We start from the raw sequence: 20,237 nt of genomic DNA on the forward strand, positions 1-20,237 counted from the left end.
TAAGAGTTAAGAATGAGAGGCCATGTGAGGTTGGGCAACTGCTATCCCCCAGCCTCCAGGCTTCTGAGGCACAGCTGGATCCTGGCTCCCTTCCCAGCCCACCATCACCAACCTGCTGCCTCCTCTCTCCTTGCTGAGACCCTGTTCCCTTACCCCATGCTATATATGTATTCCCCCTCCTATATGCCATGTTTCCCCGAAAATAAGACCTAACTGGAAAACAAGCCCTAGCATGGTTTTTCAGGATGACATCCCCCGAACATAAGCCCTAATGTGTCTTTTGGAGCAAAAATTAATGTAAGATTTGGTCTTATTTTTGAGGAAACACCATATTCATTTTTACTGCTGCAACTCTTACCTCTAGACCAGCGGCTCTGGAAAATTCTTTCTGGAGCGATTTTCTGAGCGGTACTTTCTTACCCCATCTCTACATGTTTCAGGGGCATTTTCATGGTGATGTCTTGCCCGAACATCAGCAACTCATACTAAATCTCAACACTCCATCTAGTTCATCTTCCTAATTTCTCAGCCACGACCAATAACCAACCCTTCTCCTCGCTACAAACCTCGAGTTACTTCTGAATATCCTTCTCAAGTCCATCAGGCATCCAGTGTGGCGGATGTTTTATTCCGAGTCTCTCACACATCTTGTCCTCTCTGTCTTGTCCTCTCAGCCACCAGCCTGGACCTGGCCGTCATCACTGGCTGGATTACTACCACTGCCTCTCAACAGCTCAGCAGGTATCCTGCCCGCCCCTGGGCAAGCCAACTCCCACAGCCTCCCTCCTTTCCTGACACTCACCTGCTCCAAAACTTTCACCGGCTAGTAATGCCCGCGCTCCATTGCCTGGCAGTCACTCCTTCCACATTTGATGCCCCCGTTCCAAACACATTCTATTTCTCAGCACATAACTTGTGTTCTCACCTCCCTGACTTTAATTAGGTCCTCACTCTCGGATCCTCTTTCACTTCCTGCAAGCTAAAGCCATTTAATCTTTCAAGGCCCATTAGGAGCCTGTCTGTTCCAGGGGTTCTACCCCAACTACCCCAAAATTCACTCATCACGACCCCCTCCCTCTCCTCTGAACTCCCACGGCGCTTAGACTCTCACGGCACCCAGGCCTGTTGCTTACTCTGTGTCGGACAGTTTACTCCTATTGTAGGAATGTCAGTCTTGGCTCTCCAGGTAGAAGACAATGGGCTTCCAGAGGGCAGTATCTAGAATTCATGTTTATTCTAATCATCCTCAGTGCCCACCATAGTGCCGTCCTTAATGGGCACTCAACAAAACCATTTCATTGATTGATATTAGTATTCACTGGGCCCCCTTCGCGGGAGATGCAGACAACTGCTTCGACGGAAGCTAAATATTACTTTTGCTGATTGTCTGTTCTCTCAAATCTCTTCAGTTCCCTGAGCTAATTGCAGCTGTAGGTAGTAAGACAAATGCTGATGTGGTTCTTGGCCAATGTACAGAGGCACCAAACTCTTCTTTGTGACTAAGCATCATACCAACCGTCTTCAATTCCCAAGCAGGCTTCCTGCTCAGCTGCATCTAGAGCCAAGGAGGTTCGGGGAAGACGAGCGGGTCCCGGCTCAAAGTCAGTGGCGTGGCAGTCACAGCTGATCTGTCCTGCCCAATCAACTGAGAATGAAAAAGCAACCTGCTCATTTTATCAGTGACATTTCACCTTGAGTAGTTTTAAGCGAGGACCACCAGACTTGGGCAGTCAATAAAAATCAAGGGATTTCTGCATGTCTTTATTTAGCAGTAAAACAAATTATGGTGATTCTCTGTTGCTCATATGCAAACTTGTCTCCCCAGGGGTCAGGAAACAACAGGGAAAAGAAAGCTCGCTCTGCCTGGAGAAGCTGAGGAGTTCCTCTGCCCTGAGCATGCCCAGAAACCACAAAGGGTGGGAGCAGGGTTTAGAGGTGGGCCGGAAGCTTAACCCTCGTGGGTGAAAGTAATTTCAGGAGAAAGATTGCCACTTTAAACATGTTTTCAAGAAGTAGTTCCCCAGTAAATGCAGTTACTAATGAAATAAGCTAAAATGGGAGGAGGAAGCATCTCGCTTCAAATATTCCTCGGGGGCAATTCACTGCTGTCCCAGGTTTCAGAAGCTCAGAATGAGGACGGCTGTCAGTCCGCTTCTGTCTGTCTGTCTCTCTCTCTGTCACACACACACACACACACACACACACACACACACACACACACACACACAGCCTCTATCAAGCCTTAGTGTTTCGATAGAGGGAAAACATGATTTTGGCAAGAACTTGTAGACTATATGCAGAAGCTCTACCTCAATAAAAAAATAAACGAAATAATAAAGTATACGAAGATTTATCACAGTCATAGCCACCAAATTTCAGGGGCAATTCATTTCCCTTGTGGCACAGATTAACGAAACACAGCACAAAGGAACTCAGATTGTGGCCGAGGTCACAAAGTGACCTGGTCCAGGTCCTGGGTTCAGGATCTGGGTTTCTTGCTTACGGACCTCTCTGCACAGCACTATGGGACACTGTACCAAGAAAAACTGCTCTGGGGAGTGCCTGAGCCCCAGATTTCATGGAATCTTAAGTTATCACATGGGGGATGGTGGCAGATACAAAAGAACAGCTTCTAGCTTGCTAGTTCTTGTTACCAATGTACTTTACACAACAGATGTATCTCTTACCAGGTTGATTGTAAATAGAATTCTTTTAAACAAATTCTATTTTAAATTCAGCAGGGAAGCTGTTATTTGAAGGAATACTAAAGCTAAATATCGCCCAGAGACTGCTTTTGTAAATGCAGATATTGAGAGTTCGGATTTGCTTACTAAAGCAGGCAGGGTACACCGTATTATTACTATTATTTTAGAGAAAAGACACTAAAACCTTAATTTTCTTTTTTTTTTTTTTTTTTGCTATACATATTTACTATTTCTGCTGTTAGCTAGAAAACACTGATGAGGCTAGAAACTGATTTTTTTTTTTTTAAGACTCCTTAAGTCCTCAACAGAAAAAGGATTACTAAAATTACCCAATCCACAATGGTTTAAACAAGGGAAAAACTGTATTCCATTACCTGGTTAGAATTTCAAATTCACTGACATATAAAACAGGTTCTTGAAATTTTTCTATGAAGGAAAATTGCAGGTAGAATTCTATTTTCTCATTAATCCCTATTATAAAGTTGAATATAGCATTCCTAAAAGCAAATAAAATTTGAAATCAAGATGTAATAAAATTATATGCAAGCATGCAGCAAACCTCAAGAAAAAAAGGGAAAGAAAATAACCAGGGTAAAAATTACATGAGCAATAGCAACAGAACGAATTTGAAATAGCAAGCACGGTGATGCCCTGTAGGATGCTGGCCCCATATGAAGGGGTGAGAGAGGAGAGAGGAGGTGTGCCTTTCATCACCCCCCAATTCGGGTCAGGACCAACAGTCAAGGCCAGTGACACGGGTGGTCATGCCTAAGGCCCCTGGAACGTATGCTGCCCTGTAAAACATGGGGTCGGGTCTTCATCTCTGTATGGCACCCTTCTCATCTCTGTAATGAGAACATAAGGCTCTGCAATTCTAAAACAGTACTTGAAAATTAGGCTGATTTTAAAATCTGTTTTCCCACACCATTCTTCTCTCTGCCAGCCTTCCAGCAGTTACATGGGTGGAAATCATTTTTAAAACAATGGTCCAGTTTTATTAACATGCTTCTTACCACGAAGTCCTCCAGCAAACCACTGAGGTCACTAAGACACTTCCAGTTCTACTACTTTAACATCTCACATCCTGAAGTCGATACTGGGACATTTCAAGTAGCCGAATCCCCCTCAAGTAAACCTAACACTGAAAATCTGAAGACGGAGACTATCATTAAGTTGACTTAGGGTGCTTAACAAAGCATCATACACAGAGTTAAGTGTCAACATACATTTTATTAACCTCTAAGTTGTTGAAGGTTGTTATTCAGAAGCTCTGGAAATGTCTACACAATTGTAGATCGTCATGACATTTCTGACTGTGGTGCTTCCTGGCAAATTTACATTTAGAAATTAATCTGAAGTGTTCCTGTGTAGCTACCTATATATTATTTGAGCCTAATCTAAGTAAGTTCTATTTAATCCCCGATACTACACAATTTCTAAAAGCAAGAGATAATTAAGTCTAATGGAAAGCATACTGAAGTTGGAGTCAAAAGAAATGGGTTCTAGGTAACCCTATGCAAGCCATTCACCTCATGCCTCAGTTTTCTCATCTGTAAAATGGGAAAATGCCACCAGACCTATATGAAATGACAACACTGTATATCTTCAACTGCATATACAATAGAATTACTCTTCAAAGCAAAGAGAAGTCATTTCAAGTGATTTTTATAACACAGGCTGCACATTTTAATACATTTTTCAAATATGCAGACTGATTTAGACATTTCCAAGGAAATACTTATTCTGCCTCTCTGCTTTCTCTCATGGCATCTGTTGTCACTACGAGCTAAGGACAAGTAAAAGCTAATGTCATTAACAGTAGACCCAAGGGCCCAGAACTCACTCAATGTGGGAGGGGGCGGGTACAGAGAGAAACAAATGAAAAGGTAAACAAAATGAGGATGAGAGGAGCTAAGGACAAAGGCAGAGAAAATCGGGTTAGTGAATAAAATTGAATCCGTCTTTCATCTCTCCTGGCTCCTGCGTCTGGGCTGGCAGACGTGGACTTAGTCTGCTGAGACACCAGGTTTAAGGCCTCCCTTTGGCACCGTCCATTCAGGAATTATTAACGTTTGCGGAATCCCCAGCACCTCCGTTCCCAGACGTCAGAGGCGATTGACCAGGATGGGACTATTAATCCCTCGCTTCCCTTTCCTGTCTCCCTTTCTCCCGTCCTCTCCGGCTCCGGCTGTTTTCCAGGCATGTGTTTTGAGCTACCACCTCAGTATCACAGTCAACACCTCCACGGTGAAAAAACAATAAACGACCAAGTCATACGTTTTTAACATATGTAAGTTTTAAGCATGTATTTTATGGACCACTGTGTCCTGATGAAGCAGTGATAAAAACGAGGGTGGTATCAAATTCTTTACAGACTCAAACACTTAAATAAACGGCTCTGCAAGCTGCAAGTTCAGCACTGATCCACGGGTGGGTTAAAAGTTAGCAGACAGGGCAAGAAAAGCAGGGTTTACCTGCCCTAGATTCTGTAATCACTTAACCTGGTGGGTCTCAGATTCTGGGCCCCACCTACAGAGATTTGGATACGGCAGGTCTGGAACAGGGCCTGAGAATGTGCATTTCTAACAAGTCCCCAGGTGATGCTGAAGCTGCTGGTCCAGACCGCTCTTTAGAAAGACTGGCAGGAGCGTCCTTCCAGCTGCCAAAGGTATTGAGGGCATGAGGAGCATGGAGAAAGAAATGAAACCAACTAGAGGTAGAAAGCTAACACAAAGACGAAGATGAGATTTGCAGCTCCTTTCCCTTCCTAACTCCCCGAGAAAAACCGAGACGCCTGAAGGGCTCTGCAATATGTCTGCTGCTCCAAAATAAACCCCATTCCTTAACACTCCCCCTCCCCACAAAATGAGCTAGTAGGATGAACAGTTAACAAATGGTGAAGGACACATAAGAAGCTGGGAGCCAGATTAATTTGTAACTTCATTCCTAACACAGGAGAAACAAAATTAAATATCCTTTGGCCATTTGCTTCCCCATCATGCCCTCTACTTAGGATTTGGCTTTAACGTGTCATCAATCCTTTTGCTATGCACGACAACAGAAAACTCTTATACACCTTTGACAGCAAGCTGAGTCAGGCACCAAAAACACAAAGGTAGGATATTAGCAGAGGCTTTAGGCAAGGGCCCAAAATAAGGCAACGCACGTCAGGGTACCCATTAAAAGAGCCAAACATGAGCAGGTTAGCTAGATGGAGAAACTAAATGCCACTTCTTTGGGGTCTGCAAATGCAGAAAACACAAGTACCAAGGGCACCCGAGGAAGAGGCCCAGCCCTGGCCAGGCCCCCACAGAACCCGTCTCTCCAGAGCAAACTTCGGGGTACCTGCTGCCAGGCTGCAGGAATCACCTAACAGCTACGATTTCACAGCTAATACTTGATGGAAAAAAAGGAGGTACTGGCTGCTCGGGCCGTCAGCCAGTCTGAAAGGATGCGGGGAGAGGGACAGAGAAAAAGGGACGCAAAGGACAGAAGGACAGCAAGACTCAAAGGAGAAGACAAAAACAACAGACAAAAAGAATGGAAGAAAGGAGGACAGCTGGAAGGAAGGAAGGACACAGGGAGGAAGGGAGGGAGAGTGAACAGAAAGCGAAAAACTGGCAAAAACAAAAACAGAAATCCTGTCCCCCAATCTGCCGTAAACCCTGCCAGTCTAGCCCACCTAGTTTCAAATATGACATGTGTTCCAGTTCGCTACTTTGCATGTGCTTGGACCACTGACCTACTCATACAGCATAAACCAGGCTGCAAGGCTCGACTGTGACAAATCTCAAGAAACCCTGAGCCCCTTCACATAAAGGGCATCTGTAAACTATGTCAGAGCAGCAATAAACGTCAGAATCACTTTTTGTTCCAAAGTGAATCCCAGATGGAAAAAATGAGGTTTGTCACTACTCAGTTTACAGTATTACTCTTCTAAGTAGCATTTTTATCCCTACAACTGGTTTTCTTAACCAGCAAACCTTTCACATGGAAATAAATGGAAATGTCTCTTCAAAGAAAACAGGTAAGAAATAGGTCTGAGAGGAAAGAAAGGACCAAAACATCAAGAAACTTGACCAGTGGTAAAAGAACTACCTTAGTGTCTCGGCAAAAAAAAAAAAGTGGAATTTGCTGAACTAGTCCACCCTTAGGGCTTCCACAGCAAGGCAGGATAATATGGATACAGGCCACGGTATCAGAAGTATCTGAGTTCAAGTTCAACCTTTGATATTAACTAATCTCCCTATCTGCGTCTCAATTTATTCCCCTTCTAATAAAGATAATGGCGACACCCACTCAAACACTGCAGTGAGGAACAAGGCGGTGGTGGGTTAATACCCCCTGCAAAGTGTTACACAAACGGAAGGGTTACTATACTGTGCTCCTCAAATTTCACATAAAATTCCTGGCTTGTTACCTCCCCCTAAATCTTCCAAATTAGGGCAAAGTCACAGAACTTTCTCGAAAACCTTTCTTCCAAGTGGTTTGAGGGGGAAAGTGAAATGATGTAATAATGGTTGCTTATGAAATCTGCATGTCTCAGATCCCTTGTCACACATTAGGAAGCTTTTCCATTACAGACTAAAGGAAAAGACCATATCACTTTACAGGAATTGACCAATTCTAAACAATGAGTCATTTTTATAGTCTATCTCTAACACATGCTTCATGGACTAATTCCTCACCTCTCTGTTAAAATAAGTCTATTTTCCTTGTCATTTCAAATACATGTTCTACAGTCTCAAGTACCAAGTCCAAATAATTGAATACTCCCAAATGGTGGCTGTCCAGCAACTTCGAGGGGCAATACAGCCCTTGAGAAAGAACTATTGAGTCATTTTCCGAGTTCTCTGAATTAAGCATGTCTTACTTTTGTAATTAGGAGGAAAAGTGAATTTTCAATCCTAAAGCCATTCAGTTCTCACACTCTCAAAATCCCAAATTTAATGTTTACCTTCCTCAGCCCTCACTCAAGAGTTAGGAGGTGTCCAGGCTGTGACAGGAGAGGGTGCAAGTCTGTTACGGACAATGATTCCTGCTCCTCCAACCACTTGGAGCCCAACTCCCTCCGTAAGCAGGACACTGGACCAGCCCCTCAGCTAGATTCTAATTTCCACTTCCTGCTAGGACAGTGGCACCAGGCACACAGACAGCCACTTGATCGGGAGTGCGTAACTGGCATCTACTCTAGGACAGCATCGTGCCTTCCTGGTGCCTTGCTTGCTTGGTCTTCTTGTCAAGAGTCTGCCATGTTAGCTTGCATTTATTTAAAAGAGCCAGTTAATCCAAAGGGCACCAATTTGTACGACTTCAGGTGTTAACATTTTGTTCAATGTCAACTCCTCACTTCAATGCTATCTCCCAGAAGTGACTAATTTTGCTATACAGAAATTCTTTTCTGTATTCTGGAACACACATAAAATTGAGGGCTTTGTCTGTATCTTTAAAAACCAAACACACATAATACCCTTAGACAGCCAAATCATATTATAAGATACAAGATTTCAACATTCCGGCACACTGCCAGAGCTTAATGGCCAGTCAGACGCTAAGTAAGGAAATGGGTCTGCATTAAACCTACAAATAAGTCAACAATCAATAGTTCAGGATTACAGTAAAAATTTGATGTGCCCTTTAAATTGCTTCTAGTATCATCCTTCTAACTCAAGTTCAGCTTCAGAAGCAAAACAAAACAATGATCAAGCAAGAACCTCTTTTCAAAGCACAAAGCCTTGGCATTTCAAAACTAAAAGCTGCTCCAGGATTTCACAGAAATCCTTTACAGTGTACCTGTAGGGCAGCAAACCTGAGACATAATAGGCAGAGCTTTAGACAGTAAATTAAACTGACAGCTCAGAAAACAGAAGACTATGGCAAGAAAAAGCAAGCACCTGGAGATAAACAGATGAAGCAGGCTTGGCCTACAGGTAAAACTCATCTCGCCCCCCAAAACAAGCAGGGGTTCATACGAAGGTTTAGAAAGCACGTTCCTGCTTCTCCCCCAATCAACATTATTTTACTACTAAGCTGATGCAAACAAGCGCAATGCCCACCACATCCACTCACTGCTTTCTACGCTTCAATTTGCTCTAAATGAGCAATCAAGTATATACTTCTTTCTCATACATCCACTGCCTTCCTCCTTGAAACATGTCTGGCAAATTCACTCCTTTACTAAAATGCTCTTAGTCTACAAATGAAATTTAAAACCTAGGGGGCTAAGAACACAGTGTGAACTCAAACCAACAGAGGGGAGTTCAAGTCGGGCACAGGGAGCCGCTGTGGGCCTACGGGTCCTCATCAGGGTCATGGGGTCAATGACGGCCCCTGCCTCAGACGGTTCCTGAAAGGATGGAACGAGGAGGCCCTGAAAGCGCTTAGTACAGTGTCTGGACATACTAACCGTTCAGTACATCTTAGCTTCACCTCCCCGACTTTAGCTGGAATAAAACAGAAGACAGGAGCTCAAACCCATCTTTGATGCCACGTTGCACTGTACCAGCAGGGACCAGAAACAAAACAAAGGAAGGGAGACAGGGAGGCAGAACACTAGCACGACTCCAAGTGCAACTGAAGGAGTACCAGTCCGAAAGAGTTTGTGCCCAGCCTGCAGCAGGTAAGGACAAAAACTGAGGATAAACATTTAGAAACTTTTATCGCGGTCTGACAGACTAATTTCACGTCTATTGAATTTAATTTTTAAAACGAGGGCTTCTATTTTACATGTCTTTTATTTCATTATTTTTCTTAGTAATTCATTTTTACTGTATTTTATAAAAGTATCTCTCAGCCTGACAAAATTCGGGGGCAAAGCTTGTTTGAGAAGCAGGAATTCAGTAAGCAGCTTCAGTAAACACCGCCCCATCATACTCCTTCAACACGGAGATGTCTTGGCCAGACTGAGGTCTCATCCCACGACCAAGTACTCCTGTGGGTGCCGTAAAGCTCCAAGGATCCACCTGCTCCTTCAGAGACTGGTCCTGCGGAGACAGCCTGATATGCACTGTGGATGAGGGAACCCGGTGAGAGAGGAGAACGTGCTCCCAGATCATCTCACACCCTGGGATTTTGGTAAGCACATTACATCCTTCCGTGGTTGCTTCTACCTGTCCCTAAGATAGTGACAGCATTTTAAAATAGACCAATAATTTTTAGAAGAAAAGGGAGGAGTGGAAGAAACTCCCCCCCATCTCCTTTTGCTCATGCCATTCAAAGGAATAAACCAAACCAGGTAGTAATGATAACAATCAGCCAGTAAACCCACACTCCCGCGTATGTTCTGCTGACCTATGCCTCCCTTTGTTTTATAGATTAAACAGCCCAGTCCTCGGCATGAAGATGTTTGCTAAGACAAGGGTTCTTTCTGTACAATTCCTTGGCAGCTGTGTCATGCCCACCCTGCTCAGCAGATCCAGCCGCAGTGCTTCAAGTGCTGCAGTTTTCTGGAAAGCACAGGCAGGGTTTTGCTGATGGCATCGCAGCCTCTCAGCCACTCCACAGTGAGAAGTGAGGACTCGCCTTCCGCCCTCCAGGATAATTAAGGTGGCGCGTGCACCGCTTCGGATCACTGCCGCTGTTCATGCTGAGACCAGCGGCTGCCAGCAACCCCAGCTTGGGGGACTCACTCAACCTCTCCATATCGGAAGCAAGCATTTGTGAGACAGGAAAACGCTTAAAAAGAAAGCAGTACACACCGAGTCTGAGAGCTCTGCAGCAAAAGAAATTCTAAGGCCGAGTCTTGACAGCAGCTGCCCGTCCTACCTCCCTGCTGCTTTTCCTGGTTCCCACCAATGAAACAAACAGAAAGAAGCAAAAGCAAGAGTCTCCCCTGTCTGAGCCCCTCTCTCGGTTCTTTCATAGAATGGGGATTTTTAGTGAAGATGGTGGGAACCCAGGTCCCAAATTTTGTGAGTGAGAAGCCACACTTTGCAATCACCACCAGTGGAAGGAGCCGCACATGAGATGATGACGTCTGGTCCCAGCGCCCAGCGCGCCCAGAATGCTGGGGCATCAACAGATATCAGCAGGTTAAGAGACACGTTGTGAAGGAGGGAGGATGACTGAACTCCAGGTCCCAGGCAGAGGCCTGGCCAATAGTTGAAGTGCTCTACTAAACTGTTAGATAAAGATTTTAGCCTTGGGCTTCTCCCAGAAAACTTACAGACCCAGTCCAACTTCTTTACATGGTAACTGATGCTCCCTTGCTCACAATGGCATATTAAGAAACCTTTGAGAAGACAAAGCAGCCTGTCATTTCCTGTTTGTTCCGAATGCATTCAGCATCCTTCCCTCGCTTGCTGTGAGAGCCCTGCATTCAGGAGTAGATGTGAATGGACAAGTCAAAAGGCTGAAATAGTATATCCTCGGCTCCCATAAAAGCAGTTGTTCACATTTTCCACAGAGGATGCTTTAACACCCATCTTTATTTCAAAGTGAACCATTTTTAATTCCACTCACAGGAGAATTTAATGTAATTGCATACTTTGCCACCAGACCACAGGGCCTACATTTTCCCTTATCACAAATAGGCAGAAAAATTCAATCATTCAGTACCTACCAAAATAATCAGCATTAGACTACTTAATTAAAGAGGCCAGACGGCACATTAACGTGCCTCCTCTGTGAAGACAGCACTTTTTTCTTTTTTTACTTGTTTACGGCTTTTTACCAGCTCTGAGATTTTACACTGGGTCAGTTTAATGACAAGGAACAGCAAATATGTTTATTAAGCAGGAGTCTGTGGACACTGCAGTGTTCACACAAGAGACATCGCCTGGCACAACTGCCATTCTGAACAAGAACGCAGGGCACAGTGAGGTGTGTCTCTTCCACACGCAGTTCAGCAACCACAATGGAATCCTGGCCTAAAATGTACCTGGTGTTTGTTCCAGGAAAGGGCTTCTCTTTGACCGGGTTTGAATCCAGTTCTCACTGGATCCATTGTCTAGTGGTCCCAGGAGTGTTAACTATAGGTTGTTTTAAGTCCATGATAGGCAGCTGTTATAACCTGGGAAAGGGCAAGATTCAAATATCCATTAAATTCCTCCAAAAACTCAAAAGAAAGGTTACCATGAACTTCCCACTGACTTTTAGGGGCAAGAGGAAAATAACAAACGAGGTCAATAAACAACTGCTTACCTAAAGACCTTCACACTGTTAGATTCCATGCAACAGTCTCACATATTCTTGTATGTGAAAATGTTTAAAGAGCGAAGTCTTATTCCTTCCGAGTCCATCATTTCAAACGATCTAATAATCTGTTTGGCCTGGATCATCATTATGTGCAGAAAAGCCTCCTCAAACATATTAAGAGCAGAAACAATAGGGAAGATAGGTATGTTCTGCCTACTTAATTAAACCATTTCTCGTAATTGTTATACAAATTATCAGTATGCAAATAGCTGCGACTCTTATGAATGAACCTCATCTCTGCCTTCCATTTACTTAAGCAGCTCTGGTAAGACCTCTCTTCGGTACACAGGCTTAGCAGTTTCAATTTCTAGAAAAAGATGAAAACGACAACTTCATTTCTTTAAAAATAATCCCAGAATTATGATATTGTTCATCCATTCAGATGCACTTTACCCTCAACTGATTCAAGAAAGGAAAAGCTTATTGCACTTTTTTCTCAATATTAATTATTTTGCCAGTAATATTCCAGGAAGAGCTGCTATTAGCACACTAATCGTTCCAGTTAAGTCTGACCCACGCTTCCCAACAAACTGCGACAGGATTTCTGAAACCAATTCCCCACCAAGAACTTGCCGGTACTATAAACACACAATCAGCAAACACAACTGCCTTTTCTCTTAGTTGTTATCTATAGTAGTTGCATTTAAGCAGCAGTATCTTAATTTCGAAGAGACAAAGTTAAAAGATAAACCATAAAAATAACACTTTATGTAACAATAGGGGTTACGCAGTGATTCACTTTCATACTTATCAAAGCCATTTAGTTTCTTCTGATTATTTAAAAAATAAGCTAAGAGTGGTTTGAGCATAGTCTACATTTGAAAGCCAAGGTCAGAAAAAGGAAGGAAATAATGAATATTTTATTATAGACAAAGTGTGGTAAGCAAAACAAGTTTCTAAAGTCAATTATTACTGCACCATTAGTCTTACATGTGATAGATCAGTTTCCCTGACTTTAATTATTTTCCTATAGTTATTTTAAGACTTCTTTTTCTCTTTACTCATACAGGACAGGTTTCCATGTGGAAATTCAGGCAGATTATGAATACCTTCAGTATAAGGTTTTCTTTTTTTTAGAAAGAGCTAAATTTTGACTTATCTAAGATTTGAATTGGCTGCTAAATCAATTTCAACAACATATTCTAAATTCGTTTACTTCATGGAGAAACATTCAGAAAGTTTTGTTTTCTTCTTAAGCAGTAAAGCCAACATACTAAATTTAGAGGCCAAGGGGAAGAGCGATCTGAGAAGACTATTAAGGGGATGGCATCTAAAGAAAGCTTTAGAGCGTTAGACTGAAATCAGGGCTTGGACATTTCAGGTGCTACTCCATGCTAAAAGAAGGTGAGCAAAGGCCTAACGTATAAAAGAAAAAAGAGAAAAATTAGGCAACCTGGTTGGCTGAAGTAGAAATACACACACACACAGCTCCTCCTACCTTAGGAAAGTACGACAATTTAATACCTGAAAACTAGGTATTTAATACTTTTTAAAGAGCAGGCTTTTTTGAGTTGAAAACTGTCTCTACAGAAATCTCTCAAACACATTACCAAGTGTTAACCTGTTTGGAGACAGTAAGCACTACTGAACTCTGGCATGAGACATGGGTAGCCGGCCTCACTTTCCAAAGGCCTGACAGAGAATGCCGAGATGGAGAGCAACACTCGGTTGAGGTTTGCAGTCACTGGAACATCTAGGGTAAGAGGCCGTATCCCGATACTTAGCCATAGAGCTGTTAAATAGTTAAATTTGGAGATATTTCTTTAATTACAGTTTAAATTTTCTGGCACCATAAATACAGTGGGTTGAAATGTGAGTCCCCCCCCCCCCCCCCCCCCCCCGTCCCAGAAAAGGATATGCCTAAGTCCTAACTCCTGGGAATGTGACCTTATTTGGAAATAGGGTCTTCGTAAATGTAATTAAGTTAAGGATCTCAAGATGAGAGGATCCTGGATTTAGGCCAGGCCCTAAATCCAATGACTAGTGCCCATATAAGACAAAGGAGAGGTAAATTTGACAGACGTGAGGAAAAACCTATGAAGATGGAGGCAGAGGTTGGAGCTATGTGGCCACAAACCAAGGAATGCTGGGAGCCAGCAGAATCTGGAAGGAGGATACTCCCTTAGAGCCTTCGGAGGCAGCATGATGCCGCCCACACCGTAAATTCAAAACTCAGGCCTCCACAACTGGGAGAGAATAAATTTCTAATGTTTCAGGTCACTAAGTTTGTGGTAATTTGTTATGGCAGACTTAGGAATCTAATGCAGTAAGTACAGTAATAATATTATTATATTTTGATCTAATGCCATTTGGAAATATTATGGCGTAATGCTGAGAAACTGCAGCTCCCATTTTTACGGCCAACTCAGGCAATTTCTGCACTGACTTCTTGAAATATACATGTAATCTAGCGAAAAAGCCCAGACTAGAACCGAACTGTGTAAATTTGCACTTTAATACTATACAGTACACAGCATCCATGGTACATTAGGTCTGTTCAGATCATAATAAAGATGTGCAATCTGCCCTCAGTAGTTTTTTCCAAAAACAGAAGTGAGCAAGTAGATCTCCGTGAGACGACCTGTACTCGCACGCACAGTGAAGTGAATTAGACTAGAGCAGTCCAGTAATTTTGGTCCCACATCTTGGTCATAGTTGCTGCCCGTTACCTCTATTATACAAATGCGTAGGCCTTCTTTATAAACATTCCCGAAAAATAAAATCAATAAACATTAAAAAAAAATTCTACTACCATCAGCTATACATATAACTAAGTGGGTTTTTAAAGAATATGTTACCTTTGCTGGCCATAGCAATCTTTTAAAAATGTATTCTCAACACCTGCCAACATCATTGACTGTGACAAACAACAAAACAGTAACAACAAAAAGCTCATATTAATTCCAAGCTGCATCATCAACAAAAGGAAATATAATCAACATTTATGAAACAGAAAAGAACTATACATGCATCTATATACGTACCTATACATGGGAAAAATGCCTTTTCGAGCTAATAAGTAATGCAAACAATGGGTGGTACAAAGTCTTGGACAACATCTGTCACAGGATCCTTCAGCATTTCCTTTGGACACAAATTCATTCTGACTGACACTTGGCACAGGGGATTAGGGTGCAGTCTCATCTCAAAAACTGCACTGGTTGGAAAGCTCATACACAAAATCCCATCAGATTTATGGTATTTGAATTTCATCTTAATACAACTATTTATTGAGAAAAAATGCTCACCAAAAAGTTTATCTGGCTTTTCTAAAACAAAAAACTGAACACGTCCAAGTTAACTGTTTTGGAAAGAATTAAAAGGAGAACCACTCCACACTAAGGACGAAAACTGGGCTGGCTCTTACACTTGACTGACTCAGGCAGGGACCTGATACTGTGTGTACAGGAGGTGTAAGCATAGGTGAGCTGACCCACATAACACAACTTCCAACTTCCAGTCCTTACTAGTAACTGGAGCCACCTCAGATCAAGCCAAAGCCTCAGCCCTTTGAAAGTTAAGTTTTATCCTTTAAGCCTTTTCTGGCAAGAAGATGAAGTCAACAGAGGACTTACTTTGCAACTAGTTAAGTCTTAAATCTTTACTTCAGGTCTAGATGATCAATTCCCAATCAATCGAAAGCTACCTTGGATTGAACAATTTGCATTCTGAAGCTATTCTGGAAAAGCGCAAAACTGAGTGATAAAAATTTGAAACGGAAGCATCCTTCCTCTCAAAGATTTCCCAGGGGTGCAGGACCAAAATTCTTAGCCATGCTCTTTCCAAATCAAGAAAGTAAGTCTCCTTAATGAGACTGAGCCTGCATTGCTAGGAGACCATCTAATGGGGGTGTTGAAGGAAAGTGTGCATGCATTAAGTAGAAGGTTAGGATGAATGATCATTATACATTTATAAACCTGTCATTAATATCTCTCAAAGCAAAAAATGGAGTACCACATCAGTGGGAATTAATTTGTAAAAGAGCATCACTAAATGTGGCTGAGTATTCCAAATATGTATTACAAACATGCCAAAGAAAAATTTTAAAGCAGTTAGTTTTTAAAATAAACAACCTGTTTGGTATTTTAAACATTAAAAACACTCAAAGAAACAAACAAAAACCTTTCAGCAAGTGCCATTTCTTTCCATACTATTAGGGAAAGATAATCACCAAAATATGCGGTGATTGTTCCAATTACTTGGGCTATATCCCATTTACCCACCTCATCCCTGTTGTAAGTATGTTTATAGAGCACAAAGCAGTTGAAATAGAAGGGTAGGGGAAAGCTAACACTTAAAAAAAAAAAGTTAAGTGATAGTGTACATGCCATTTTAAGATTACATGGAAATGAGAAGGCATCTGTAAAGTGACAGGCAAATATGATTTAGTATATAAACTGTACAAAAATTGGATTTACATAATCTGAGAACATATTAATAACAGGAAAAATAATGAATATTGATAGTTATTCAATTCTCAACTCAAAGTGTAGGGTTTAGCTTTCTGAATTGGAATAAATGCAGAATTGTGGCCATTATGTGGATTAAAATCCTTCTTGGGGAGGGTAACAGGGTAGAGTGTATTAATTCCAAATAAGAACACAATTAGTAACCATCTGTACTAGGATTTGCCTTTGTAGGACCTGCATCCTTTAGTTTAAAGGTAAATCGGTAATAAAAACAGTACCCCACTAACCCTTTACTCTAACACAAATGCAGTGTTCCAATTCCTCAAAACTAAATCACAAGTTTTTTCCTTAACAATTTTCAGTACCCAAACACACATACACAGACACACACCCCAATCAGGTTCTGATTAGATTAAAATAGCAATCAATTGTGCTGGTGGCAAGTTAGATTAAATGAGACTGGAGTGCTCTATTAGACCATTTCCTGGTGCCACTAATGTAGCCAAATACTTCCTAGAAATCAATGAGTAGATTTTAGTAAATAGTACTCTAAGTTCTCCCCAGCTCTTTGCCAACCAATACAAGCAAGATGTAGAAAAGAAATGTGGAAGACGAATAGTAAAATTACTTGAAATCTAGCAAAGAAAGCAAGAAAAACTTAGAACTAATGCGTCTCTGTGCCTTGGACTAAGCCCAAAGAAGGAAAAGAAATCTGTTCTCGTAATTAATTATAATACTCTCCAAGTGCAGGTCGGAATTGCTTTCTTTAATTCAGCCTCAGAGAACTCTGAAAGTAACCCAATGTTCCCCCAATACACGTCCAAAGCTGAGTCTCCCATTCTCTTCATATCAGAGGAAGAAGGGAATTAATAAAGAAATCTGGAATTCCTAAATCAGCTGGTCAAACAAAGGCCAGGGCCTTCAGCCTGGGTTGTATGCTCACTCAGGGTTCCACTTGCACCAGTCCTGACACCTGGCAGCCCTTACCTGAATGTCTGTGTCCTTCACGGGCTCAAGAGGCTCAAAGGTGGTGGCTGCACTCAGGCTCTCCAAGCGCTGGGAGATGTGGGAGATGTCAAGTCCCCGAGACCCGAGGAGAACTGACCTATATGAGGAAACAGGGCAGGGAGGAAAAAGTAGGATTAGGACACCTAGTAAGCTTCATAAAATATTAGAGAGTATTTTTTATCCAAAACTTCCTATATACTGCAGAGACCCTATTACATGGTTGCTTTATACCTTCCCACAAAGGTCTATCATCTGGAATAACAGACACAACACTGCATTTGGTAATATGAAAGTTCTGATCATGCCTGAATTAAAGTGAGGGACTTGTCTAGAATAAACTGACGATGTATCATTAAATAGGCGAGACTGCTCCAAACATTTTCCAGTAAAGAAAATCACGAGGCAGGTAATATTCTCAACCCCATTTTACAGATGGGGGAACTAAGGTGAAAAGAGGTAAACCAACTTATCCAAAGTTACAGAGAGCGAGGAAAGAGCAGAACTAGCTCATCCAGCTCCAGAGCGAACTCTTAAGCACCATCCTATATCTACAGCTTCTGTAAAGACGGATACAGTGAGCCACGAAAAGCCAAATGTCACGTACAATACATCTTCAAGTTCCCTCTTTGCTGCCAGGTCCAACAATGCAGGAGGATGTCACCTGACTAATAAATACTTTTGAAGGGAAATGGGAATAATACAGCTGGCTTTAATTCTACTCATCTGGGGCAATGTCACAATGGAAAAGTTAAAAAAAAAAATCACAGATTCTGACTATTATCTACAATATTCTCTGGAAGAAAGAAACAGGGGAATTAGATTGTTTGGATTATTGTTTTTGGATTATGATTTAGTACCCCAAAATCCACTGACAAAATCTGTGTTCATTGTGAGTAACTTAGAAGCTAGACCACTCGGCAGCACAGGTAACCCTAGTATCTATACTGTGTCACCTAAAAATTCCAGTCCTGAACAGACTTATTGGAGAAGAGGAAGGACTTCTCGTGTTTATTTTTACTCTACTAAGTACCTCAGAAATAGATGAGGTGTCCCCAGAGGGCTCCCCCCTGTAGACTTTTGTCTCCCCCACATGGACAGGTCAACTGTGATGCCATCCCTGGGGCTCCCCCTCCAGACTACCATGTCAGACCGATAATCTTGCCTTTCTCTCCTAACAATCCTTAATAGCCAACTTCCCAGCCCTGGTTGCACAGTAGAATCACCTCGGCAACTTTCCTCTGGAGGATTCTGCTTAGAGTTGGGTGAAGCCTGGAGCTTGGGTATCAGTATAACACCCTCCTTCCTTTTTAAATTTGTTTTGTAGCAGCTTTAATGAGATACAATTCACCCATTTAAAGGGTATGATTCAGTGAGTTTTAACATATTCACAGAGTTGTATAACCATCACCACAATAAATTTTAGAATATTTTCATTACTCCCGAAAATAAACCCCTTACCCATCAGCAGTCACTCCCCACGTCCCCCAAACCTCCCCACCGCTGGCAACCACTAATCTACTTTCTGCCTCCATAGATTTGCCTATTCTGGACATTTCATAGACGGAACTATACAATATGTAGTCTTTTTTTTTAAATTTATTGGGGTGACGATTGTTAGTGAAATTACATAGATTTCAGGTGTACAATTCTGTATTACATCATCTATAAATCCCATTGTGTGTTCACCACCCAGAGTCAGTTCTCCTTCCATCACCATATATTTGATAATATGTAGTCTTTTGTGATGAGCTTCTTTCACTTAGCATACTGGTTTCAGGGTTCATTCATGTTGTAACATGTATCAATACTTCATTTCTTTTTATTATTGAATAGTATTCAATTTTATGGATATGCCACATTTCATACTTATGAATGTATCCATTCATCAGTTGAGAGACATTTGGGTTGTCTCCATTTTTTGGCTCTGATGAAAAATGCTGCCATGAATATTCATGTACAGGTTTTGTGTGAAAAGATGTTTTCATTTCTCTTGGGTATATACCTAAGAGTGGAACTGCTAGATCATATAGTAACTCTGTTTAGCTTTTTGAAAAATTGCCAGACTTTTTTAAAGCAACTATACCATTCACATTCCCACAAGCAATGTCTCAGGGTTCTAATTTTTTCCATACCCTCACCAATACTTGTTATTACCTTTGTTGACCATCTCAGTAAGTCCAACTTTTTAAGCTATTACTATTATAGAAAAAAGATTAAATGCAAAATAAAAAGTCAACCTCCTTGTATCCATCACCAACGTCAACACTCAGCATGCAGCAGCCAACCGTGTTCCATCTACATCCTCACCTCCTTTCCTCCTGTCCTCTCCACCGCCCAGATTATTTTGACACACATCCAAGACATTCCCCAATTAATTCATAACTTTAAATTTTGTGTTTGTTTGAATGGGATACAAATAAGGTCTCCACTTGTAAATGATGGATGTGTCTCCTAAATTTCTTTTAATGTAAGGTTGCCCGTCTATGTCATTTTTTTTCCCTGTACAACTTTTGTTGCAGACTCTGGATTATTTGTCTTGTAGAGCAGTGCTACTCAAAATTGAAACATGCACGTGAATCACCGGGCAAATAAAAACGAAGATTCTGACTCAGCAGGTCTGGGATGGAGACTGAGACTCCCCATTGTTAAAAACTCACAGTTGATGCTTATGCTGCATGGACTACACTCAAAGCGGCAAGGATGTCGTTTCCCACAGAACAGGTCTTACTGACTGCATCTCCCATGATGTCATTTAACATGTTCCTTTGGCCTCTATATTTCCTGTAATTTGAAAGCAAACTCTAACCGTTGGATCAGATTGAGGTGGCATTATTTTTTTGGTTAGATTACTTCAGACTTTCCACAAAAGGTATGTAATGTCTGGCTGTCTTTTTTTGGAATGGTAGGAGACACTGATGAT

At 41.8% G+C, this 20,237-nt stretch overlaps 1 protein-coding gene across 4 annotated transcripts in view; it reads right to left on the reverse strand.

Moving 5' to 3' along the window:
- The window catches only part of NUP93 (nucleoporin 93), a 90,640-nt gene that overhangs the window by 54,965 nt on the left and 15,438 nt on the right, over positions 1-20,237 (reverse strand). For all 4 annotated transcript variants that reach the window (XM_019754041.3, XM_019754069.3, XM_019754060.3 and 1 more), the window contains exon 3: positions 17,297-17,414. In XM_019754041.3, the coding sequence (XP_019609600.3) occupies positions 17,297-17,414 (118 nt within the window). The remainder of the gene's footprint in view (positions 1-17,296; positions 17,415-20,237) is intronic.

This window comes from Rhinolophus sinicus, chromosome 8 (assembly GCF_057876585.1).
Source record: "Rhinolophus sinicus isolate RSI-liver-muscle chromosome 8, RSI-T2T, whole genome shotgun sequence".
Lineage (NCBI taxonomy): Eukaryota > Metazoa > Chordata > Mammalia > Chiroptera > Rhinolophidae > Rhinolophus > Rhinolophus sinicus.